Source organism: Corvus moneduloides, chromosome 16, assembly GCF_009650955.1.
Source record: "Corvus moneduloides isolate bCorMon1 chromosome 16, bCorMon1.pri, whole genome shotgun sequence".
Taxonomy (NCBI): domain Eukaryota; kingdom Metazoa; phylum Chordata; class Aves; order Passeriformes; family Corvidae; genus Corvus; species Corvus moneduloides.
Window position 1 is genome coordinate 12,475,335 of NC_045491.1, and position 25,600 is coordinate 12,500,934.

At 38.9% G+C, this 25,600-nt stretch overlaps 1 protein-coding gene across 2 annotated transcripts in view; it reads left to right on the forward strand.

Annotated features, from left to right (window-relative positions):
- USP7 (ubiquitin specific peptidase 7) overlaps positions 1-22,725 on the forward strand; it is a 71,583-nt gene extending 48,858 nt beyond the window's left edge. Inside the window, exons 10-31 of one of the 2 annotated variants that reach the window (XM_032125707.1) lie at positions 11-101; positions 886-968; positions 2,401-2,510; positions 3,373-3,529; positions 4,410-4,554; positions 5,145-5,275; positions 6,384-6,518; positions 6,724-6,825; positions 7,514-7,619; positions 7,969-8,061; positions 8,864-8,931; positions 9,857-9,957; positions 11,324-11,477; positions 12,796-12,863; positions 13,911-14,019; positions 14,113-14,190; positions 14,549-14,649; positions 15,244-15,343; positions 16,190-16,309; positions 17,542-17,613; positions 18,537-18,627; positions 21,342-22,725. In XM_032125707.1, coding sequence (XP_031981598.1) covers positions 11-101; positions 886-968; positions 2,401-2,510; positions 3,373-3,529; positions 4,410-4,554; positions 5,145-5,275; positions 6,384-6,518; positions 6,724-6,825; positions 7,514-7,619; positions 7,969-8,061; positions 8,864-8,931; positions 9,857-9,957; positions 11,324-11,477; positions 12,796-12,863; positions 13,911-14,019; positions 14,113-14,190; positions 14,549-14,649; positions 15,244-15,343; positions 16,190-16,309; positions 17,542-17,613; positions 18,537-18,627; positions 21,342-21,448 — 2,322 coding nt within the window. In that variant the 3' untranslated portion in view covers positions 21,449-22,725. Of the gene's footprint in view, positions 1-10; positions 102-885; positions 969-2,400; positions 2,511-3,372; positions 3,530-4,409; positions 4,555-5,144; positions 5,276-6,383; positions 6,519-6,723; positions 6,826-7,513; positions 7,620-7,968; positions 8,062-8,863; positions 8,932-9,856; positions 9,958-10,653; positions 10,932-11,323; positions 11,478-12,795; positions 12,864-13,910; positions 14,020-14,112; positions 14,191-14,548; positions 14,650-15,243; positions 15,344-16,189; positions 16,310-17,541; positions 17,614-18,536; positions 18,628-21,341 lie in introns of those variants that run through there. The other variant, XM_032125708.1, reaches the window with a different exon arrangement.
- Positions 22,726-25,600: the final 2,875 nt, after the last annotated feature.

Below are 25,600 nucleotides of genomic sequence, written 5' to 3' on the forward strand. Positions count from 1 at the left end.
TTGTTTCCAGTCTTATATCCAATGCAAGCACGTAGACTATCGATCTGAACGAATAGAAGATTATTATGACATCCAGCTAAGTATAAAGGGAAAGAAAAATAGTAAGTGACACATTGTGATATGCACCAATCCAGTACTACAACATGTTGCACAACTTTAGTGCCTGCTGATTTCAAATGGGTTTGTTGGTGCACAGTGATTGGAAATACCTGCTTTAGGACACCTCATTGAAAACATTTTCAATGCAGAGAATGTTTTTGCCTGCATTACATTTCTTTTTTTTTCCCTTATTCCATTTCTTTTCCCTGCTCTTTCCTCCCTAATTCTCTTACTGGTATCTTTTCATAAAACTTGAAGAACTTTAGAAATTTTCTGGTGTCAGAGAACTGTGCCATGGTGATCACAGTGGTGTTGTCACAGTAATTATAATTTATATATAAAGATGAACTCAGACAAAATAGAGTCTTATTTAGACCTGACCACAGTAATAAGCAAGAAAAAAGATTGAACTACTCAGAACAGCATAACAGTGGTCCCTTACCATCTCGTTACTGAGCCCTTGGTGTACAAGGCATGGAAAAGGATGTGTAAGAGTCCAGCAAACAGAGGCATCTGGCTTGATGCCTAACAGTTGCAAAGTGAGGAGTTGTGGCAGAGAGCTGTAACTGTGATTTTAAAATCTACCGATATTCTTAGATGTGCTCCTGCAGTATGGTGCATTTCTTGACATTCTTAAGTAATGTAAAACTTTACTTAAAGTAAGGACAGAAATATTCAAACACAAACTGCCATGTCCTAATATGTCATTTGATTAATACATTGCAGGCTAGAGGAAACTTACTTTTTTTCCTCCTTCTGTACAATTCCCCATTCTTTTTCATTTAGTTTTTGAGTCCTTCATTGACTACGTTGCAGTGGAGCAGTTGGATGGTGATAACAAGTATGATGCAGGAGAACATGGCTTGCAGGTATTGTTTTTTTTTTTACCTGGTTTTAAATCTTATTTCTTTATCCTTGATAACACAGCTGTGTTGCAAAACCCATTCTAGATTTTATCAACTGATTTTGGTGATGCTTCTTCTTAGACAAGCATTTTATGTAGCTCCTCTTATTTGCTGTTAGTTTTCTTAAAATGGAGCTCTGATTCTATAGCAATTTAATTAGTAGTGAGTTTTATAGGTCCAAGTCTTCCAGTTTCTAGAATGGTTCACTTTTCTACCAGTCTCAAGACTGAGAAGTTCTTCCTCTATGAGTAGTCTGTTCTTCCATGTGTCAAGTGAAAAAGCAGCATAGCTCTAAAAGTAACTTTGGAGAGCTCATGTTTGTATCCTCAGCAAGAACACCAAATGAACCCATGAAAATTAAACATTTATGTGTGTGCACGTGTTTCTGAGCTCTTCAGCTGCACTTTGCTGCACCCACTGGAGTAAGCTGAAGTCCTTTATAAATAATGTTTTACTAAAGCTTATTTCTGCAGCTTTGACATGCCAGGTGTTGCTGTCTCTGTCCAGCTCTGTGGGGTCACATGCAGGCACGCACACACAAATGCATGGCCTGCTTCAGTGTAAAGTCGGTTACAAAGAGATGGGAAGGGCCTTTGCATGAGTTCCAGCAGGAGCATTTATAGCTTCTACACTGCCGAAGATTCAGGGGCAAAGACGAGAGAACAAAGGCGAACCGGGGTTTTATCTGGGGGCGGGGAAAAGGCGGGACTAGGGAACGGGACCAATGGGGATCTCCGGGGGAGTGACGAGAGGTAGAGGCTAACAGCCAACCGGGGAATCCAAATTGGATTATAGATTATATAAAATTATATTAGATTATTATGTTATAGATTAACATAACTGAACAAGCATCCTGAGAGAAGCCTTTCTGGTCACCCAAACCTAAAGTGGTTCCTGTGGTACTCGGGACTGGTCTTACTGAGAACTCTCTGTCCCTTGTAATGTAGGTTCACTGGCCACCACAGCCAGGTTTTGTCAGTAATGTTCTATATATTCTTTAGCTGTTCTTAGGAAGGTGCAGCACAGTAGCCAAATACTTGTTGGCAGGATGCAATGAACATGAAATTCTTAATAGATCAAAAATGAGTTTTTGCCTCCATATTCTCTCGATTTTATTTATGCAGGTAACTTGCTCTTAATGCAGGGAGGTGTCCAAATATGCTTGTATGAATGGCCTAAATTTAATTTAACTGAGTTCTTGTGTTACTGGAGTAGCTCATGGGAGATTGGTGCAGCATTAGGATACTTAACTTGCACCCAAGTTTTGAACCATTCTGGTGCACATTGTGTCATCAAGTCTATAAAAGTCCATATGAAGAGTATCTGTGGCAAACAACTATTTTGAGTTGCTAAAAATCCTGAAATTTCAACCCTCTATTTCCTTTAAAATGTCTAGGAGGCAGAGAAAGGTGTGAAGTTCCTAACATTGCCACCAGTATTACACCTACAGCTCATGAGGTTTATGTATGATCCTCAGACTGACCAAAACATCAAGATAAATGATAGGTAAGTGGGTTGGTTGGTTTAGTGTGTGGGTTGGGGTTTTTTTAACAGAATTTAGACCTGTGAATGTATTTTACCAAAAAATAGCTTCCTAAGATCCTGTTTTTGAGTAAACTCTTGAGAGGCAGATGTGTGCAGTCACACACAGGGGAGGTTCCCTAAAGGTGTACTGGTTGAATGTTGAGGTTCAGAATGACAAATTGAGTGCTTGGTAATTTATAGTGACTGTTTTGATTGTGAACAGGTGACTGCATCTTTTAATGGCTTGTGTAGCATTCTTTGGGTAGTTTGTGGCTAGGCTGCCACCAGAGTAAGCAGGATGAATAAGGATTTACCTGCTTGCCCTCCATCTGTTTCCATGGATGGAGGGAGAGCCATTTGCCCACTCACTGTAAGTAGAGGCTGATAATTTCTCGAGGAGATACGTGGTTGGTTGTAAGCTGAATGTGTGTTGCAATTATCTCATTCTCACCAAGGTGAGACATTTCAGAGTAATGTTCCAGTCCAGTGGTACCTGTGCAAGAAAAGCTGCATTTGTCTGCTAGAAAACAACAGATTGTAAAGCTTTTGCCTTGACACAGTGAATCCAAACCAGCCCTAATTCATTCAAGTGCTCTTGCCCTTGTTACTGAGGGTATACTTTCCTGAGCTGCTTAAAAAGTTTATTTTTACTCCATATTTAAATAGTATAAATTCTGCCACTGTATGCAGTATGTCTTGGATAGAAATGGCATTGTAACAGTAACATGTTCAATTTTTATACTTTGCTTTAGGAGTACACATAATGTTCCATAATAATACGTGCATAATAAAGTATGTCTATCTTAAGTACAAATACAATTGTCTTCATTCTTTTCAAAACTAGGTTTGAATTTCCTGAACAGTTGCCACTAGATGAATTTTTGCAAAAAACAGATCCTAAAGATCCTGCAAATTACATTCTCCATGCAGTTCTAGTACACAGTGGAGATAACCATGGTGGACATTACGTTGTTTACTTAAATCCAAAGGGCGATGGCAAAGTGAGTATTGAAAAGCACCTAAAAGTATTTGTGTGTTGTAGATGCATATATGCAGTTTTCATAATGGACAAGTCTTTAGAAGTTTTGTCCCCTAAAAGAAAAGTCTGCAGACACACTTGACTCTTAGCAAAAGACTTTTTAACTGAGGAAATTCTTTCACTTGTGTGTGTATGTGTTGAAGTTCTACTTCGATCAAATTTTATCCAGCATTTTTTTGAGGCTGACTTTGCTGAAGGAAATACAAGCATTTCCAATGTTTCTGTGACTCAGAAGTTCAGCATGTTTGTATATGTCCCACTGTCCCGGGTTCAGGTGACTTGATTGGATTGGACACTTATAGGTCAGGTACCTCTTCCCTTGAGTTCACTGGTTTTGTGTGTACCTGACTGTTCACAGTAAAAGTCAGATTTTACTGGGAATTTGTTGCTATTTTAATTTATTCTTAATTGGCCATATTGTTTTAATTTAAAATTTGATGTATATTGCTCTAAATGTACAAATAATTACTAGATGACTTGTGCATCACTGCTTTTTATTTCATTTTACAACAGAAAAGGTCAATTTTCTGTTTCCTGCAGAAATAACTAGCTATTTGAATAACAGTCTTAAGAAAAGCTTCCTGGAATAATTATTGTGCTTTTGGTACTCACTATAAAATGTTCAGTAAAGGTTTGGTATTTATGGACTTCCTTATGCTGAGCACAAGTAGCAGGTAGCACAAATTATACTGAACTAGATTTCCTTTTGAAAGTCATGCCGCTTGAAGAGTAATTTTAGTTACTTCAAAGAGTTGAAAGACATGCCAGAAATAGGATTAATTTATCATCCAGGAATATGTTTTTACATGTAAAATCATCTTTCTATAAAACTTTCTCCCTAGTGGTGTAAATTCGATGATGATGTTGTGTCGAGATGCACGAAGGAGGAGGCGATCGAGCACAACTACGGGGGGCACGACGATGACTTGTCCGTGCGACACTGCACCAATGCCTACATGCTGGTGTACATCAGGGAGTCCAAGCTCAGTACGTGTCCTCTCTGTGCTCCAGGGGGACTTCCAGGCAGGGAGTCAGGGTTTTTTTACCTCTTGAGTTGTTGGCAGTCTTCCTATACAACAGGACTGCGTTATTTACAGTCAGAACGGAGAGATCCCATGGGATCAACCGGCCGTTCTCTCACTTTTGGAAAGCATGTGCTGCTTGCTCTGTGTCATCTTTTAGCTCAGTAAGGCACCTACAAAGTGCTTCAGCCTTGGTTGGTTTATAGAATGGAAAACTTAGTGAACTGACTTCAGTAATGGAATTGAATCATATTGATTGTAAACATGTAGATACATATATATGCTAAAAAAATGGAGTGGTGGTAAATATTTTTTAATTCTGAACTGAATATTTCATTCAAAAGTCTATGATACATATTTCGTGGAGGTAGTGCATTTTGGCTTGTTGTAGAAAGTGCTTCAATGTTGCCAAAGCATGATGATACCAAACCATGTTTTTAAGCAAAAGATAAAGAAAGCTGGTTTTGACTTCAAATCAGAAGTAAGTCAAGTGTCTATGAAAAAGAACCTGTTTGATGTAAATCTTGAAATGACATCATAAAATCTGTTCTGTAGGTGAAGTTTTGCAGCCTGTCACCGACCATGATATTCCTCAACAACTTGTAGAAAGGCTACAAGAAGAGAAAAGGATAGAAGCTCAGAAGAGGAAGGAGAGGCAGGAAGCTCACCTCTATATGCAAGTGCAGGTCAGCTTTTGAACCAGATTAAGTTACAACTACTTTACCATGAAAATTTAGAATATTGAGCCACCCTGGAGGCAAACCTTGATTTTTCTTTCCTTTTTTTTTTTTTTTTTTAAGTTTTTGTTCCGAAGTAGTGTTTGAAGAGAAGTAATGATTTTAGTGCTTTTAAGTATATTTACATATGCAATGAATCATAACAAAACACACAGTACTGTATGTTATAAACATTTCTGTTTTCTTTAGAATTTTTATTGTGCTTGTGAGTGAAAATAGTAAGTTCAGGTGAAAGGGAAAAGGACCAGGTTATTTCAAATGGCTGCCCTGCCACTGCACTTCTATCTCCTTCAGGAATTATTTTCTAAAATTAGAATGTATCTAGCCATAGGCTGCAGGTCTGGACTACTGCCAAACTGAGCTCATCAAGTAGAAGCAGAAGGAGAGAGTGCTTATATTTGCAATTATCTTTTTGGAAAAGCCAGATGGACTAGATTGTTATGAATTGCCTTAAGGAACCCTGTTTATGGCTCTTTCCAGAACCCATCTGGTACAGGAAAATAGAACCCATTTTCCATGGGCCTCCATGTTTCCTTGCCTGTTCTTTCTGGTGTTGATAAGCAGAGATACTGGTCAAGTTCAGCTTGTTCTGCACTGCATTTGCACTGAGCAGTTTGCAGTGGGACACTGGCAGCATTGCACAGTTTGTGCTTCTGTTAACAAAGAGTGATGGGGAGCTGTGGGAAATGCAGGGGAAGGCTTAGGTGGCCTCCTTGCATTACACCAGGCACAGAATTATGTAGCCTTTTTATTTTCTCCACGTGTCAAGATTGTTAGAGCACATTCCAAGACTTGGGATCTAAGCACGACTGGTTTTTAATTGCTTGGGATTTGTAAGAATTAATGTATTTTAATTACTTGCACTGATGAGATTATCAATCACAATTTTTTAATTTCATTGTAATCTGTATTCTTGCAAATTTACTCCCTGAGAACATGAATAGTGTTAGCACTGTGCCAGAGGGCCAGTGAGGCTGCACAGTAAAGCATCCTGAGAAGGTATTATGTGGTGCAGCTGGGCTAATCTGAATAGTAACCTTTAAATGTCATTTTTCAGATAGTGGCAGAGGATCAGTTCTGTGGTCACCAAGGCAATGATATGTATGATGAAGAAAAAGTGAAATACACCGTTTTCAAAGTATTAAAAAACTCCACACTTACAGAATTTGTTCAAAACCTCTCTCAAACAATGGTGAGTTTTCTGTAGCTGAATACCAGCACATATGTATTTTGTTACATTATGGTTGTTTCATAGCCCTTATGTTCTCCACATACTGACAGCAATCATAATTTAGACCTTTTAACACAGAAGATCTGTTTGAGTTTAGTAAAAGCATCTTAGCCTATTTTTCCCTTGTTTTGATTTCGTTTCCTGTCACAATTTTTATTTATTTTAGGGATTTCCCCAGGATCAAATCAGATTATGGCCAATGCAAGCAAGAAGTAATGGAACAAAAAGACCTGCAATGTTAGATAATGAAGCAGATGGCAATAAAACGGTAAGTAGTCACTGAGAGATGATACTACTTCTGTACATATCCCATGATTTTTAGTTCTCTTTAAGAATATCTAACTTTGAGACGTAAGATTTTTCAGGCTTTTAATTTGAAATTAATTTCACTGTATCTGGTGAAGCTTGATACTTGGGAAGACTTGAGGTTTAGTGGATTAATTTGGATAGGAAGCAGAGGAGTGTGGTTGGTGCATGATTTTTCTTCTGTGGATAAAAGGTGTGATCGTGATTTTTTTTATGTTAGATTAAAACAGAAATGTCCCTTTGCCAAAAGGGGCAAACCCGCTGGATTTAATAAATTCTCTTGCTTGAAGTGTAAAATGTGTGTAAATACCACTGAGGACAGAGATTGATTTCAGTGTCTTTTTATTCTAAAACAAAGTAATGTCCTTGCCACTGTAAAGGTAGCTGTAGGTCAACTTTTAAATGATAAAGAAGTGGGTTCATTTTAAGTAAAACCTACTGTTAGTGCTTCATCAAAGTTTTTGGTAGTTTTATACCTATATTTGTGTGTCTTAATAAACTTCATAAACCTCCTCTAACACAACTTAGAAAAAAACCTCTCCCACTTGTAGAATGTCATAAAGTTCTTGTATCTGATTAAAATGCAGATACCAGGTTTGTATTATGTTCTTCAGAGACTTTTTTTTCTTCTCTCACATCCTTTTACATAGATGATTGAGCTCAGTGACAATGAGAATCCATGGACAATATTTTTGGAAACAGTAGATCCAGAGATGGCTGCTACTGGAGCAACATTGCCCAAGTTTGATAAAGATCGTAAGCATATGGTCTAAACATTTCTGAAATACAAAACACTTCCATTTTGGGTATATCTCCAAAAACACAGTGCACTCCTTTTTTCAATAATGTGGTTGATGTATCCATCAAACGACTACAGTGCTGAAATTAATTTTTCTCATGCAGTTTTTCCTTCATTTCTCTTGAAGTGGAAGACATGTTTTGCATGTTTTAGACTCACTGAATAAATTTCTCTCTATATTTTAAGAGCACCGAATTAATAAATCAAAGACATGTATTTGTTACTGTGTAAATAAAAATATCTAGGTGATCTCCTTCCCCCTCCCCAAGCCTTACTTAAAATTAAATCTTGTTTTTTAATTTGTAGATGATGTAATGTTGTTTTTGAAGATGTATGATCCGAAGACTCGGAGTTTGAATTATTGTGGACATATCTACACCCCTATATCCTGTAAAATACGTGAGTTCTGAATTTAAATTTCAGTGCTATCACTGAAGTTTTTAATGGAAGTAGATTGCACATACTTTAATAATAATTCCATCACTGAAACCAAAGGTACACCATAGAAGCAAATTCTTATTTCACCCAGCACCTGAGTAGTTTTGTCCCCACATTGTGTCAGTGATATTTTCTGCAGGTCTGAGCCTCAGAGCCCCGCTGGTGGTCAGTTCATTGCTGCTGTACCCACCAGGTGTTACTGCCCACAAAGAGCTGTTTTGGACCTGTTGTAAAGCTTTGGGATTTCATACTTACCTCTATCTGTTCTGATACTTTTGGAATATACTTTTGCAATAGATTTTCAAATAACTCTTCTACAACCTTTCACTATGGCAGCCTGAGCAGCTGCTCAGCCTGAATTGTGTGTGAGCCTTGGTTTTCATAGGGGTCCATTTAAGGAATTCAGCAAATACCCACTGACTAAAAATATTTTAGTTTGTCATTTTGAATGTCTCATTTTTAATTTTAGCTGTCATGAATTTTTTTTTAAAGACACTAAACCTTTTCTATGGGGAAGGAGCAGTGTTACTTCATCTCTTGGATTTTCAATGACCTTGCATGTATTTTTGTTGTTCAGATTAAGTGGAAAGAAACCATAAATGTGTCTCTGGTTGAATGTCAATAAGGGAAACTTTAACCTGGAGGGCTTAGACATTGTAGAACCATCTGCCCAGGGTAAAAAAAGGGATTCTCTCCTTTTTGTGATTGGTCTCACTAGCAATTCGTGCAACATATTTCACATTCCTTTTTTTTCCCCCAACAGGTGACTTGCTTCCAGTTATGTGTGAGAGAGCAGGATTTCCACAAGAAACTAACCTTATCCTCTATGAGGTTTGGATTGATAAACTTTTTGTAACTTTTTTGTCTTTTGCATGCTGTAAAGAAAGAAAAAAGACTTATTAATTTAAAAAAGTTGCTTATAACAATGGTAATTTATAAATCATCAGCACTGTAATCTGCAACTTCCAAGTCTACCGTGCTGCAACAGAGTAGCAGCAGAGAGTTAACTTCAAAAGAGATTTTATATTAAGCAGATAAGATAGAAGTGTAAGGCTTCAAAAACAAAAAAAAATCTCCATGAAGTTCTATATGAGCAGCTTTGTTGTGCTAAACCTGTGTTGCTGTGTTAGAGGAGCTAATGCTGCTGACATTATTGGCCATCATGTTTTCAGTGCCCACCTTAGACAGTGGAGCTGAGAAAATGTTGCATCTTCTCCTTCCTTCCTTAAGAAGTCAGCAAACAAAATCCTTAGTCTGCTGTGCTGTTTCTGCCCAAATACAGAAGCAATAAATCTTCATAACTGCTACATTTATTGAGTGCTGAAGATGCAGATCTTGCCAAGGCAAAGTCCTTGCTACAGGAAGAACAAGGAATTGGGTTTTTGTTGCAATTTCTGGTAGCAGTCCTGCTGCTCTCTCTGTGGTTCCAGGGCAGCACACACACTGCCATCCTAAAAAGCAAAGCTGTACTCCTTGCTCTGGGCAGGTCAGGGTTACAGTGTCATTCTAGTTTGTTTACACAGGTGCTTCTATCCCAAGAAGTCAGCCTGCAAGTATAAATATGTAATATGTGTATAGATATTTTATAATACATGCATTTGATTTGTATGGATAGATATCTATCCATTTGTTTCAGTTGGAAGAACATACAGGTTACCTTATCTGATGATTTCTTCACTATCGTGACCTTTATTTGTGACCTTTATTTTTGTCTCTTGTTTATTCTGTGATCAATAATTTTTGTTCTTTATTACAGGAAGTTAAACCCAATTTAACAGAAAGGATTCAAGACTATGATGTATCTCTTGATAAAGCTCTTGATGAACTCATGGATGGTGACATCATAGTGTTTCAGAAGTATGTATTTTAAGGTGGCAGCTTATTGCAATTAAATCACCTGGTTCACTTTGAAAGCTTAACTTCCTTTAAGCTTTTTTGTCAAGAGCAAAGTATTACATTCCAGCAGTAGATGTGTTCTCAGCAGTTCTCATTTGTTTATTCAAAGGGGAAATGAGCAAATATCAGTGGTATTTGAGTTATCATGTGCCACATTACTTAAGGAAAAGGTGTCCTCCTGGTTTAGAAAACCAATAACCTAAAATAGGTCGTAATATTCCCAGAGTGTGTTCAGCAGTGCATCTGATTTGTGCAGCTTTATACTGGAGCCACTGTAACACAGACACTGAGGAGCCTTCCAGCATTTCAGATCCTGGGCTCAGTACCATGGCCACTGGACAAGGCTCTTGGAGCTCCTTTCAGCCCAGAACTACGCTAAATTGCTTTCCCTTTTTGCCTCTCCCTTATGTTCACAGTCAGTTCCTTACTGCTCTGTGGTGATGAGATGCTCCCAGTTTGCCTGAGCACGTGCAGCTCGTAGATGTGCTGGTGCTTCAGCTGGAGATTTCTCCAAGGCAAAAGGGGAACTCCTGCATCTTGTATCCAATAAAGGGATCTTTCATAAGCTTGGCGGGGCTATAAATCAGCATTTCTATGCTCTCACTCCTGATGGTCACACCCAACTGTGTTGCTCTGTTTCTCTCCATGGGCTGACAGTGGGTGGAAGCCAGCTAGTCTATCTTCAGCACTCTTACCCCAGATTATGTGAGATGAATGTATTTCTCATGTCATGCCTTGGAACTCGCATTCCCAGTTGACCCAGTTGGTGTTATGCACCCTTGGCTGGCTGCTGACTCCTGGGTAAGTGCACAGCTTGTACCCTGGTGCTATTTCTCTGCAGAGAAGTTGGGGTACCAGTCAGGAGTGACCCAAACCAGCCCCTGTGCCCACTGTTCTGCCTCTCTGTGCCAAGGAATGTTGTCCATCCGGCCTCTGTGCAAAGCAATTGATACAGGGGTTCATGGAAAGCTGTGCAGCATCAGTACAGACACACAGGGATGTGCCAGGGTGGGAGGGAGGGATGGTGCCTGCTGTGATGGTGCTGTGAACCCACAGGAATCAAGAGTAGGGCCAGGCTGCTGAGTGAGCAGCGCAGCAGGCGAGGGCACCGGGCCCTGACCGCACAGACACGCCGGGCTCTGGGGTCACTGCTGACTGCATCAGTCCTACTGTGTATCCGTGGTGGCTCTTGCAAAAGGTTTCTAAACTTCATCTCTATCTCTCCACTGTCGCTGACTTACTGTAGAATGTGTTTTTAAAAGCCCAAACTGCCTGTGTGTGTAACAGTGTGATGTGTAATGGTATCATCATTTGTTTGCTCTTGTAGGGATGACCCAGAAAATGATAACAGCGAGCTCCCAACAGCTAAGGAATACTTCCGGGACCTCTATCACCGTGTGGATGTCATTTTCTGTGATAAAACCATCCCCAATGACCCAGGCTTTGTTGTTACTTTATCCAATAGGATGAATTACTTTCAGGCATGTGTCCTATTTCTCTTTTGTTTCCTTGTTCTGAAAGTAACTTGCAGTAGTTCACAAATGCATTATACATACTTTTCTAAAAATTCTAAAACTGTCCATGTACATTTTTTCCACGGAGTTAATGAAAAATTGAAGGAAGCCACTAAGGCTTGTGAGAAGAAAATACTATAAACCCCCCAGTTTTATTAATAATGACTTATTTGATAATAAATTCTTTCTTGGTAGGCCATTCTGCTCTGTCAGGGAAATTATATTCTCATGAAATTACGCTTTTGCTTTCAAAGTGACATGTAAAACTTGCTCAACTTATTTGGCCGTTAAAAGGAAAATACCTGTGGATTCTAGTGATACCTGTTCTGTGCTTGTAATATCAACAACAATATTTATTTTGTAGACCAAGCTGTATTGCTTTCTTCACACGGTGCAGTTTAGTGCTCAGTGACTAACAGATCAAACCTGTTGTGTTGATAATAGATGGGTTGGGGTGTTCAGATGAGGAAAACTGGACATGGAAACATAAGAAAAAAATTGAAATAAAGTTGGTCTGATCCATTAAGAGCTTGAGTAGATTTGACTGCCTGCAGTTCTCCTGCAGTTGCTTTTGTCAATGTCAAAAAAAAAAAAAAAAACCTGCTTAAAACCAGACAGTTTTATTTTCTGTCCCCAAAGGCAGAAACTTTGAGCACCTGCATACACAGGGAAAGTCAGGGATGAGTTTTGCTGTCCTGTTCTCATCATCTGTTTTTAGGCTAGTTGCTCTCTCCTACTTTCTTTTCACTTGAGGTGTAAGGTCTGTATAGGTTGAGGTTTCTCGGTCAGGCAAAACCAGAATGCCCCTGCCTTTGTGAGGTAGTGATGGGAAATGTACTCATTGGAATAATGTGGTGTTATTACTCAGCAAGCTAACTTGCTTGGAGGGGATTAAAGGAGGGGGAATCTTCAAAGAGTAAGTCTTACTTATTTCCCTAATACTATGATTTAAAAAAACCCAAAAAACAGCAAAAAGCAACTAAACAACAAAAACAAGCAAAAGAAGAATGGAGCTATTGTTGTGGATTTAGTAGCCTTTTGGCAACAGTAACTTACTGTAATAAAACAATTTCCTCATTTTCTTTTCTTAGTATATCTTACTCTGTGTCAACTGTTCAGAAGCTAACAATACTAGTTTATTTAGCCTTTGGGAGGTAGGCATAGTGGGTTCTCTCAGACTTTCAGTAGCATAATGTTCTTGTCATGGAATGAATGACTGTATGATTGTAGAGCAATGTCATAACTGTGTGAAACAATTCAGAACTTACCAAAAATTTATTTTCAGGTTGCAAAGACAGTCGCTCAGAGACTTAACACGGATCCAATGTTATTACAGTTTTTCAAGTCCCAAGGGTAAGATGAATTCCTTAGTATTCTGTGTCTAAGCTGTTCCTCAAAAATAAGCCTTTGCCAGGTTGTTAACTAATTCTCTACCAGTAAGATGTTACCTTTCTGGCAAACACAGCAGGTTGCTTTGACAGTTGAAGTATTGCAATGACTGTCTCTAGAGCCTCAAAGAATTGCATGTTTTAGAAGAGTTCTAGTAAATGTCATTTTAAAAATCATTAATTACGTCAAAGCCTGATGCTGTGGGATAAATTGCTAAGCTAATGCAAGTGCTGTTTCAGTGAATGCAGATTTCTAGAATGGAGGAGAGCAAAAACAAGCGCACATAAAAGCTGATTTTTGCTGATTTTACAAATTTAAATTCAGGAGTTACTTCACTGAATTTCCCCCTCCTCCCTCAAAGTTTGCAAATGAAGTTTTATGAAGATGATGACAATCTAACAAGTTCACAGGTGCTCAAAGGGATATTTCTGGTTCAAGTGGTGGTTTTATGCATGTTTGTGTAAAACTAGATTTGAATCTACATAAAACTATAGCAGAAAGTAGTGTATTACAGCTCTGTGTATGTGCTGCAGGAATAATGCACACACCAAACTTACATCTTTCTGTATACATGGAAATGTAGATGCTCTTTAGTTACCTAAGGCTATTGCCCTTCATCATCAGTGAGAATTTGAGTAGCAATTTGTAGTTTCCAGTGCTGTGGCCACTGTGGAATTTGTTGTGTCATATGGCTCCACAAATTAACCTTTCACAATCTAAAGCATGTGCTGCTATGCCAGTAATTTCAGAGGAATGTAGGTCTGCCAGCCTGCAGCACTGACAGTGAGCTTGTAAAGGAGAGTTAACATACACCCTGAATAGTTTTCTGTTCCCACAGCCCAGCTGTGTTTAAAAATCACTAAAGTTCTGTGTGTTGTGCTGCTTCGGCTGTGTTAGCAATTACGTGAAACTGAAAGACAGTAATAAAAATGTACTTGGTGCTTCAATTTACTGAGCAGTGATGAGTTTGAAGAGATGGATTTCAAAAACATGTTCTCTTTCCTCCTGTAGTTATAGAGATGGTCCTGGTAATCCTCTTAGACACAATTATGAAGGTACTTTAAGAGATCTTCTGCAGTTCTTCAAGCCTAGGCAACCAAAAAAACTCTACTATCAACAGGTAAGAGTCTGTTCCTTTTATTGGGATGAGCTGTAAAAAATAATTCTGCCCTATTCAAAGTATGCCTAAAGAGGTTTTCTTTTCTTTCTTAAGCTCAAAATGAAGATAACTGATTTTGAAAACAGAAGAAGTTTTAAATGCATATGGCTAAATAGCCAGTTTAGGGAAGAGGTGAGTGAAGCCATTACACACTTGCTGTCATTCCTGTGTCAGAGCTGGTATGACTGTGGTTATGGGTCACACACTCTACCCCTGAGTAACACAAAATTAGAACAAGGTTATGCATAATGTAAAAAAAAAAAAAAAAAAAATCTAACAACAGCAAAAAACACCTAAAGACCATGTAAGAGAAAAAATGTAAGAGAAAATTAGATCTGTTAACAAAAGTTTTGAAGATAACGTAGGTGTTGACTTTAGTTATCTTTTCAAGATGAGTGTTTAAGGACAACAATCTGATGTGTTCTGTGCTGTCACGTAGTTGTTTACATTTTCAGATTCTCTAATGATTTTTGTGTTTCAAATCCCACAGGAAATAACAGTATATCCAGATAAGCATGGGTGTGTGCGGGACCTGTTAGAAGAATGTAAAAAAGTTGTAGAACTCTCTGAAAAAGGTTCAGGGAAATTAAGGTAAAGCTGCATGACTATGATGTCTTCTATGTGATCATGTAAATTTTATGCTGCAAAGTATCTGTAGAATTTAAAATACTGTAAAAACCATTATTAACAGATTAAATGTAATATTGTGTTAAAAGCTTCTAGATTCCCACTGTTAAGAGTTCTTAACTATAAATATAGGTTTTTACACCGTTATTTATTTTGTATTTAATAAAGTTACATCCTTGAGTTTCATCAATTGCATTTGTTAGTCACAACTTAATAATTGTTTAAAATCAAAGAATTTCATGCTATTCACTTCTCAGGAGTTACAGGAGTTAAAAGTGAGGTCATTTAAAGAGGATATATAAAATAATCTCCACTAGAAACCTCTATTTTGTAATGGCACATCCTGGCTTTTTGTCATGAGCCAGAAATAGTGTAACCTCTTGTGGCTTTACTGCTTAATTTTTACTAAAGATTGAATTTAAAATTTTACAAATACAATAGCAGCATCAGTTTACATTCCACACTAATCTGTCTCAAGGTTTGAGAAAGACATGTTGCATCGATTATTTTTTTTTTTTAGTTCACTTCTTTAAAATGCTTTTCCTGCTTATCTTTAAGGCTGCTAGAAATTGTAAGTTACAAAATAATCGGTGTCCATCAGGAGGATGAGCTGTTAGAGTGTTTGTCACCTGCAACAAGTCGAACGTTTCGAATAGAGGTAAATTGTGCTTGTCTTTAAACAGCTTTAAAACTTAACTTTGAGAGAAGAAACCCTCTCAAGTGGTAATTTTCTGGATGTTGATTTTCAAGTACTGTGATGTTTGTACTAAGATTGCATGATAATATTACATGTATTTTTAAAGATAATGCTTTTAGGAAAATCGTCACTTGTTCCATCTGCTTCCCTATAATGGTTTCATTCTTTCATTTTTATGTATGTTTTTTATAACAATACATGAAGACTTTGCAAGTGCCTGTCCATAGGACATTTAATGTCTTAGCAATAATTCGAAGGTTTGTTTGAGAGTTCATGGTAGAAATGTTTATCCTTAGAACCCCCTTTTGTGCCCTTTATATTCTAGAAGGCTTTGTTTCCTTTTCTGTTACATTTGAGGTTCTTAAGGCAAATTTGATACTTACTATGTGATTTTTTTTTCCCTAAATATCTTGTTCAGATCTGCTAACTTGCCTCAAAGATCAGAAATCCAAAAAAAAGTTTCCAGTGTAAACTGTAATGAGGAGCTGACGAGAGGGCTGTGTTACAGTCAGCTAGTTCTGCACTGATAGAAGATTTCTTGTCAAAAAAGCCATTCAGGGAAGCCAGGAGAGTGTTTCCTGAGTAGGGAAAACTGAAGTGCTGTCATGCCAGGGATGAGGGACTCTGGTAAAAGACTCTGTCAGACATGGCTCTTCTAAATGTTTTTGAATGGAATTGTTTTAGATCAGTAACAGTACATCAATAATGCTTTCAGTTTCTTAATAACTGGAAAAATAACTTAAAAGCTTTAGTTTCTTTTTGTGGAAGTTTAGCTGATTGGAGTCACAATTCTCTGTCTGGATCTAGGAAATTCCTCTGGACCAGGTAGATATAGATAAAGAAAATGAGATGCTAATCACAGTGGCACATTTCCACAAAGAGGTTTTCGGGACATTTGGAATTCCATTCTTGCTGAGGATACACCAGGTGCAGTATGCCTCCCTTTTTCTCTCTGTGGGATTATACTGATGATGTTTTCTTTAGTACTGTCAAAGAAATGCATTAGTGTAAGAAGTGTGTAGGAAAATACAGCTCTTGTATCAAAGGTTGTGCCCCATCTGTGCCTTTTTATGGTTAAATCACTTCCCAGCTCAGTTCCTTTTGCATATCTGCGTTGTTCAGTGTTTCAGTGAGCCTGTGCAATACCTAGAAAGCAGGCATTTGGCATCAGCTGTCAAATCAGTACTACCCCCTTCCCCTGACCCTGCAGAATCCCCCAACAAACCCAGAACCCCATTTCTAATAGTGCTTGAGTAACTGCAGTGCAGAGTTGTTGGCAAAAGTGGCCCAGCCATGGTTGCTCTCACTGAGACGTGATTATGGAAAATGGGTTTGCTTTCTCCAGCACTTTCTGAGATGACTTTGCATTTCATCCCTTCTGTAATTTGATGTGCTTTATCTTCTAGGGCTGAAAGTTAGTACAAGAACAAAAGCTAATTTTGAAAGCTTAATTTAAATTCTCAAGTTTTTCTGTGGTGCTGCTCCAGCTGAATGTCAACCTGATTTTCTTAATGTCAAAGTGTATTTCTGGGAGCAGCTAGCCATTTGCTTCTAAACTTTTTCTGGTTGATGTATGTTACCTTGTGTGAAAATTAGCTACTTTTAAAAATATGGGAATGAGAAATATGCCCATCTCTCTCTGCTTCTAAAGCTCTAAAATTAGAATTTTACTAATTTTCATACTTTCGATCAAAGAGTAAAGCCTGTGATTTTTGGTGGAAAATATTTGTTCTGCATTTCCTTGTTGTGACAGTTAATGTATATTATTCATCTTTAAGTTGATAGTATTTGTCACTTTTTTGGGCAGTTTACATAGACAGGGAGCAGAATATGGTTTTTTTTTTCCAAATTTCTATTTTGCTGCTAATTTTCTAACTTTGCTGCTTAACTTTAACCTGACTTGCACATATCAGTGGCAGTGCCTGGCCAATTTATGGGGCAGTTTGCATAATGGTGAATCAATAAGACTTCTAAAGTTCCTGAATTTAGAGCAAGTTGCCTGCTGTTACTCCATATTGTAGAGAATGATGTTGACACTTGTGTAATTTTTGAGAGATTGAGGCAGTGTTTTTCAATGAAGCTTAAAGCAGGAAATACTAACAGCTTCCCTTTTTTTTCCTATATTTTTTTGACATTAAAAATCTTGTTGTAATTACTAGGGTGAACACTTCAGAGAGGTTATGAAGCGGATTCAGACAATGCTGGACATACAAGAAAAAGAATTTGAAAAGGTAATTTCAATTTGGGAGAGTTTTTATTGCTGACTGTAAACCCTAAATGAGTTTATTTTAATAAGTTGGAATAGCACAGACTTGGGATAAGTGTAGATTTTGTGTGATAGAGCAGCTTCCTGACTGAAATAATGCTTTTTCTAGGACTAATTAGGTAGGATGAGTAGGATCACTATTTCTGTATTGCACCAAGAGAGATACTTGGTGAAACATTAAAGTAACCCAGAAAAATGTAGCTGGTGTGGGACCTTTAGGAGCCATCCCCCCTTCACATTCCTGCTCAGAGCAGAACGTGACTCAGGCTGTACCGGGTTTTTTAGTTGCAATTTTTAAACTCCCACGGGTGAGAATTCTGCCCTGTTCTGGACACTGTGTTTTAGAGTATTTCCACTATGATTGTGAAGGCTTTTCTTTTCTTGCATGTAATCAGAATGTTTCATTTTGCAACTTGTGGAGGTCACCTCTGTGCAGTTTTTTGAGAAGAGTCTGCTCCTGTGCACCATCCTTCAGGTGGTGGAAAGCTGTAGATGCCCTGTCAGCCTTTTGTTCTCTGGGCTAACCAGAACCCATTTCCCAGAGGTTCCTGTACACCAGCTTCCCCCCCAGTCCTCTCACGGTCTCACTGGACTGTTGCTGCACTTGCTGCAGTTTGTTGCCCGGTCTTTTTTCCCTGGAGAGCCTGAACCTGGACGCAGTATTCCAGGATGTGGGTCCATGATTTCCCAAGCATTTATTTTGTCCCATTATCCAGGTTGTTGGTGAGGGTTTTAAACAGGTTTGGCCTTTTTCAGCCCCTGAAGAGTACTATTTATAACCAGCTGCAAGTTAGACTGGGAACTTAGGCTTGAGGACTTTTTTTTAAATTTTTTTAGTGTTGTATCCTACCACTTGGTTTTTGTGTTTTTTTTTTTTTCTTTTCATAGTTTAAATTTGCCATTGTAATGATGGGCCGACACCAGTATCTCAACGAAGATGAGTATGAAGTGAACTTGAAAGATTTTGAGTCCCAACCTGGTAAGTTGTTAGACAACCTCACTATTCTTTTGGCCTGCTGAAGTTGCTCTGCCAGTTGTTACTTGTTTATCCTTAACTCAGGATGCAGGAAGTTTGTTCTTTTTACATGACATACGTTAGATGTAGTGACTGAGCACACTGAGCAGTGTTACATGTATGTGTTAGTTCCAGAGTATGTATTTTATAGGCATATAGATAAATAATCTGTTTCCTTTTGAGTTAAAAGATTGCATTTGAATGACCAAATGGGTCCAGTATCAGTATAACACACTTTGCAGCATCAGTTTCACCTTACCTTTATTGTCCATCTACTCCCTTGCATGTTTGGTTCTCATGGAAATACAATTCTTGTTCATTCTCGATCTCCTCGATGAATCTGAAGATTCTAGCAAGAACATTAAATATCTCAATAAGATGCTGTTAGATTTTTTTTTTTTCACAAGAGATGATTCACCAAGGTACAAATGTGGCTCCGTTCTAAATTTGGATAGGCTGCCAGCTTGTTAACTTGACTGATATTTAAACCTCTATTTTCTTAGACATTTACACATGGGAGAAACCAGGTTAGTCCTTCAGGAGTTCCACCACTGGAGTGTTTTCATAGTCATAGAATGGTTTAGGCCTTAAAGACCATCCCATTCCACCCTCCTGCCATGGGCAGGGACATGCCACACACTAGACCCATTGCTCAGGGCCCCATCAAACCTGGCCTTGGACACTTCCAGGCATGAGGCAGCCACAGCTTCTCTGGGCAACCTGCACCAGTGCTTCTAAATCCAATTCTCTTCTTTTCTGGGAGTTCTGTTTGGGAATGGCACCTTTGGATCTGCAGTCAGGGATCCATTGAAACCCTTGAATTCATTGGGGTTTCTTCTTCCAGCTTAGCTGATTGTTCTCTCTGTGAGTGGCACTGGCTCTCTGCAGTTCTGTTTTTCTGACAATTAGGAATTCTGGTTTTTATTGGTAGGTTCTGCTAGGGTCGAGTTTTCTCCAATTTTTCCCAGCTGTGCTCTGGATTTATGTAACAGTTGTAAAGAAATCCTGTAGCTGTCCATTTATTTCAAAACCTGCAGAGAACAGTTAGACCTGTGCTCTTGCTGGGTACCTTGCAGGAGCCTAGCAAACAGAGCTTTTGTGTATGTAGCACAGGCAGGTCCATGGCTCGTGGCTTGCCAGAGCTGTGAGTGCCTGCAGCTGCACAAGTCACCTGAGAGCCCAGGAGTGTGTCACTGCAGGACCTCTTCATGCACTACTTGGGAAGGGTCTCCAGATGGTCAGCTTGGAGGTGGACATTTCTCCACAGGCAGATAAACTCTCTCTTTTGTGGTCAGAGCAGAGTCCTGATTTTATTCTGAGAGTAATCCTTCTTGGGTCAGGGAGGGAAAGGCAATAGTCTGGAATGAACTGTTGGACTTGGTGAGCAAGGCAGAGCCAGTGGTGCCAAAACAGCTTGAAAAACTAACCAGGTAACCAGGTCAAAAGCACAGAGCATGTCAGAATGTGGAAAAGGGAGAACTTGAACTGTTTGTAGGAACTGTAGGGAATGTGAGAGCAAAATGTTCTAATTTGAGAGTTCATAGAATTCACCCCTTTGATAGAATGTGCTTTGATATAATTAATTTCTACAAATACCAAATTTTAACACACACTGGAGTGATGGAAACAAAGCTGTGGCATTCCCCAGTTTGATTGGCATAGCTGATGTCAACAGTGTCCCTTTGCTTTTGCTAAGGTACACTAACTATAGCCATGACTGTGCTGGCACTAACCATGTAGGACCTAATTTCTTCCTTCAAAAACATTCACATTCTCCCACTAAGATTGGCAGTTCTCTTTTAATTCGACATTGACCATTATGTCAAACAAACAAAAAAAAAATTCAAGAAAATATATCACAAAATGCAGATGCAGGCAACCAACAAGGTCACGTGTTTTATGCTTTAGTGGTTGCAGCTGATGGCTTTGAATGTAGAATGTGCTTTCCTTGCTGGGGGCCTCTTTAGTTTCTGCCTTTATCATTGCACTTCAAAGAACATTTGATGCACTGCATTGAGGACGTCTTAAAAGAGAATTTCTCCCTTTTGCAAGAAGTATGTGGACTGTGGTTTATCATGAAAACTAGCAGTAAAATAAATAATATTGGGTTGAACAAGTGAAAAAATCTGCATGTTTTCTTTGCAATCTGAATGACTAGGGTTTTTTTTTTTTTCTTGGAAAATAAAGAGGAGAGTCAGTTTCATGATTTCTTAATTAGCATTATTTGCATTTTACATTAATTTAACAGATATTCCCAGTTAAACCAGATGATAGGAATAGCAGAGATTATGGCAGGTACTGTAGGTTGTCATGTTTCGATGGCAGATTCCCCCCTGTTTGAAACCAGCTCAGCACTCTGGTGAAAGCTGGTACTCTGATGTGCCTCTGGCCATAAAACAGCAGTTTTCCTGCTTTAGCACACCCTTCACTGCTGTAAACTCCTGTAGGAAACTGAAGAAGAGAAAAACCAGGTACCTGATGCAGAAAGAGCTGCGGAATGTGCTGTTGGAAGGAAAGCCCTGCCCTGCTGGCTGTGGGGCTGCTCTGCACTCCTCTGCCTTCCCCTGTGATTCTCAGCAAGCTGTGGACAGGGCACACAGGAGTAGGTTGTGTAATGGAAACATTTTTCCAGTTTAGTCTTAAAACTTCATTATTTTTTTTTCTCTTTTCTTTTCTAGGCAACATGTCTCATCCAAGGCCATGGCTAGGGCTTGACCATTTCAATAAAGCCCCAAAGAGAAGTCGCTACACTTACCTTGAAAAAGCTATTAAAATCCATAACTGACTTACTTAACCAGATTGTCAAGGCAAGGGACAAAAATAAGTGTGTGTGTGCACCTTTTTAACAACTGTAGAACTTTGGTACACGTGCACTATATCTGAAGTCTTCAGCAAGAGGATTTGCTGCTGATGTTAATTTTATTTTGTTGAGGCTGTTCAGTTTGGCTTCTCTGTATCTATTGACTGCCCTTTTTGAGCAAAATGAAGGTGTTTTTATAAAAGCTTGGATGCCAATGAGAGTTATTTTATGGTAAACGTAATGCAAGGCAATTGTCAGCATAATGAGGGAAGAGTTTAGTAGAACAGTTGACATTGGCAAAATTATTTGTCTGTAGTACGTTTATAGATGGCATAAGCTGACTGGCTGCCCTTCCTGTGTGGTGTTCACCATCACTGCAGCTAGTAAATCTTATGTTTAGACTCACATCAGATTTATTTCCTTCAGTTATACTTTAAATGACATTTTTGTGCATTTGTAAATGCAAAAGAAAAACTCACATCATCAATAAATAGCAATCTCTACTTCATTGTGTACATTGTTGGCACTTATTCGGGATTTTTGTCTCCTCCAGCTTCATAGAATCTTTTTTAATAAACTAGTTTTCATTTAATTTAGTCAATACTTTGCATCCCGTTTTACCAAGTGGATGCCCCGAGTCCTAAAATGAGATATTTGGGTCTTTTTATTAAATTTCCAACCACTGAGAAATACCATTGCGATTGATTATGCCATCTTCTGGCAAATAGAATGACACTCAAAAGTTGGCAAAAGCAAGTGAAAAGATTATAAATATCATTAATTTAGTTACCATGGGAAGAGATGGGGAAAACACAAGAACTAGCCTTTTAGCACAGAGGGCATGCTCACTAGTGTTTAGTAAGCTGTTGACTTTGTATAAAAAAGGAGGAAAAAAAAACGAAAAAAGAAGAAAAAAAACGAAAAAAGAAATTGTATATTTAATGAATGAACATGTACAATTTAACACTTGGAGGTTAATTTTATTGGGTGAGTCTGCAAGTGAATTTCACTGATGTTGATATTCATTGTGTGTAGTTTTATTTCAGTCCCCAGACTGCTTCCTTTTCTTTGGAGCTAATGCCAGCCGCGTGTCTAGTTTTGAGTGCAGTAAAGATAGAATCAGCAATTCACACTTAATTTTACATTCTTTTCCAGTATTTTATTTTGTTTCTGTAGCCGCAGTGTACAACTCCTCTTCCTGTATATTGCCTTTTTTTGCTGGAAAATGTTGTATGTTGAATAAAATTTTCTATAAAATTTTTTTCGATGAGTGATGACATGGACATTGAAGAAGATTTCTCCTCTCCTTGGAAATAGAGTTTTGAGAAACATTTTCATTCATGAGATTTTGCTAAAGGTGTGGGTTTTTTTCCTTAAGTGTTGACAATTGTATAATCCTCATTGGTTGTTTTGGGGAAACTTTGTGGGGTTTTCTGTTTAATAGTTTTGGGGTTTGGAGTTTTTTTTGGGTTTTTGGTTTTTTTATGTCCTAACTAGTAACATTTGAACTTAACAAATAAAAGGTTTTCCAGGAAGGAGCCATGTACAAAAAAGACAAATGGAAAAATTATTTTACTAGTTTGTTTGTAAAGCTTGTAGTAGAGTCTTTGTGGTAGACTGGACTCTTCCTGCCTGTACAAAATTTTGTGGTCCAGATTCTCAAGTCTATTGCTATAAATGGTGTAAAGTGAAATCTGGAGTCTCTAAAGGTAAGGTCTCTTCATAGAGTAAATAGATTCCCTCCCTAGTGTGTTCCTTGTATTCATAACCAAAACAGAAGGTGCAAGTTCTAGGTATGTTTGATTCTCTTTTTGGTTTGTATCTTGCAGTGCTTTAAACTGTCTCTTATTTCCAGTCAAGGCAGACTAGTTTACTTTTTTTTTTGTTGTCTGAGTGTGTAGGTTAGCGATAGAGGGAAGTGCTTAACTGGCACGCCCTAAGTGGAGAAAGCTTTCCTTTGCTTCAAATTTCCCTCAAGCTGGTGAGAATTGCACCATCCCAGTGGTGTTTTTACTGGTACTTGGATTGTCTCTACAGGCTTTCAGTAAATACCAGGATTTGTTTCCGAACTGTTCTGTGAAATAAGAGGCTCTGGTCAGCAGTAGTAAGCCCTAATTATATATAGTGTTGTTTAGACTGATATAAAATTGAGCTTGTATCTGAATGTCACTAAGTTTTCACATTAATTTATGGAATGTTGGCAGCTTTTAGGGACTATCTTAAGAAACACAATCCTTCCTATTTCAGAAGAAAAAGCCGCTAACAGATTTTGGGTGCCTTTTGGTTTTTAGATGACTGGATTTTATGTGCTTCAGTATTTGTGCTATTCCCACACTAGTTTGGTGAAGTCCATACTTTGGGGCATTCCATATGCAGTTTTCAATGACTGAAGGATTTTCTGAAAAAAAATTTTTTGGAGCACAAGTAACTTGTTGTTCAAATATGGAAATACACCTATGAAGAGAAGAGGAGGACAGGAGGGTTTCTCAGGTGCAGTATGTTTGTTTAGTTCATTTAAAAAAATTTACAAGAATACAGTCTTCAAAACTGCCATGAATTTCATTTCTTTATTCAGATTTTGGAGTTATCTGGATAATAGACAGTGAATGCATTAAATTAAGGTAATGGTAATATAAGTGTTAAGCAATAAGGATGTAATTTCATGGTACACAGCATCAGAGCAACACGTTGTTAACAGCCCATCCGAATTCTCCCTACGAAAATAGCGAGCATTGTTCCTGTAGATTTATATAGTGCCTTTTATCCTAAAGGAGTCCAAAGCATTCTGTGAAATCTGAGCAGATCACACCAGTGACATAGTTGCTGCCTAGAGAGTGACAGCCAGCCCCAGCCCCCTTCAGCCGCCCAGGCTGGCATAGCGACCCCGACCAGGCAGTGCTGCCGCAGGACGCGCCAGGGCCCGGCCGTGGCCTTCCCGCAGGACGAGCAGAGCGAGTGCCTCCCGCATCCCGGATCTACCTCAGCTGCTGCCCTCCGGAGCTCCGTGCCAGCATTCCCGAGCCAGCATTCCCGAGCCAGCGTCCCCGCCCGGCCTCTGGAGCTCGGACCCGCCCGGCCGTGGGCGCTGCGCTGGCTGCGGGCGGCAGCGCCCACATCGGAGCCACGCTGGGGGGTTGCTGTTTGATATCCTCTGTGAGAAATCATTTTCTGTAGGAACTGTACATATTGTAAATAAAATAGCCTAGGGTAAACACTGCATTGGTGTCTTGGCCCTTCATTTTGGAGAGGATTGGGAGTTACAGCCTGTGGGTCGCTCAGAACTCAGGGAGATTTTGGTTAGATCAGGTAGATGAAGTTTGCAAAATTCAGCCAAATTGTGTGTCAGGAATGGCATTAATAATATAAGGTGTGCTGGCCAGAAGGTAAATTCTGACTTGTATGTCAGCTTCCACATTTTGAGCCTTTGTTTTTCCTGTAACATTTTGGTATTGAGGTGCAGAGTGTCGCTGTTTGATGTGAGAGCAGTGAGTGTTCATTTATTGTTGGCTGTTAAACCTGCGTGGTCTTTGAGGTCAGAAAAAGGGGGCAGTGTTCACATGTGATATGTCTTAATCCAGCTCCAAATCTGTATTCAACTTAGTTTCTGTCCCAGGTGATGTTGAAGTTAGCTGTATACCAAGCACAGCAGGGAATTAAATTTGCTATGGCTGGAAGCCTTTATTTTTTATTAAACACTTGTGTAAACTATTGTACCTGTAAATAGTGGTGTAAAAATGTCCTAACGACTTGTGTTAAATACCTCCTGCACATCTCAAGTCATATATTTATGTAATTCCTTTGCTGTGTGCATATTCATGTGGATTTGGGTTTTGCACCTTTCCTGATGAATGTCACTGACTTGGTGCGTTATTTACCACTAATTAACAGCAAATCTTGTGGTTTCACAGCCAGATTTTAAAATGGAGAAAAATCTTAGCATCCTAAAACAATGTGTGAATTGGTAAAGCCTGTTGTGCTGCCATCTGTGTGGCTGCCTTGGATCCTTGTGCGTTTCTGTTCCATTAGGTCACCGTGGGTTGGGTGACCAGAGGAGGGCGAGTCACTGACCTTGGTACGGAGGAGTGAAAGCTGGGGCAGCTGCTCTGGGAGTGGCCTGGGTGTTGAGGGGGCTGGGGA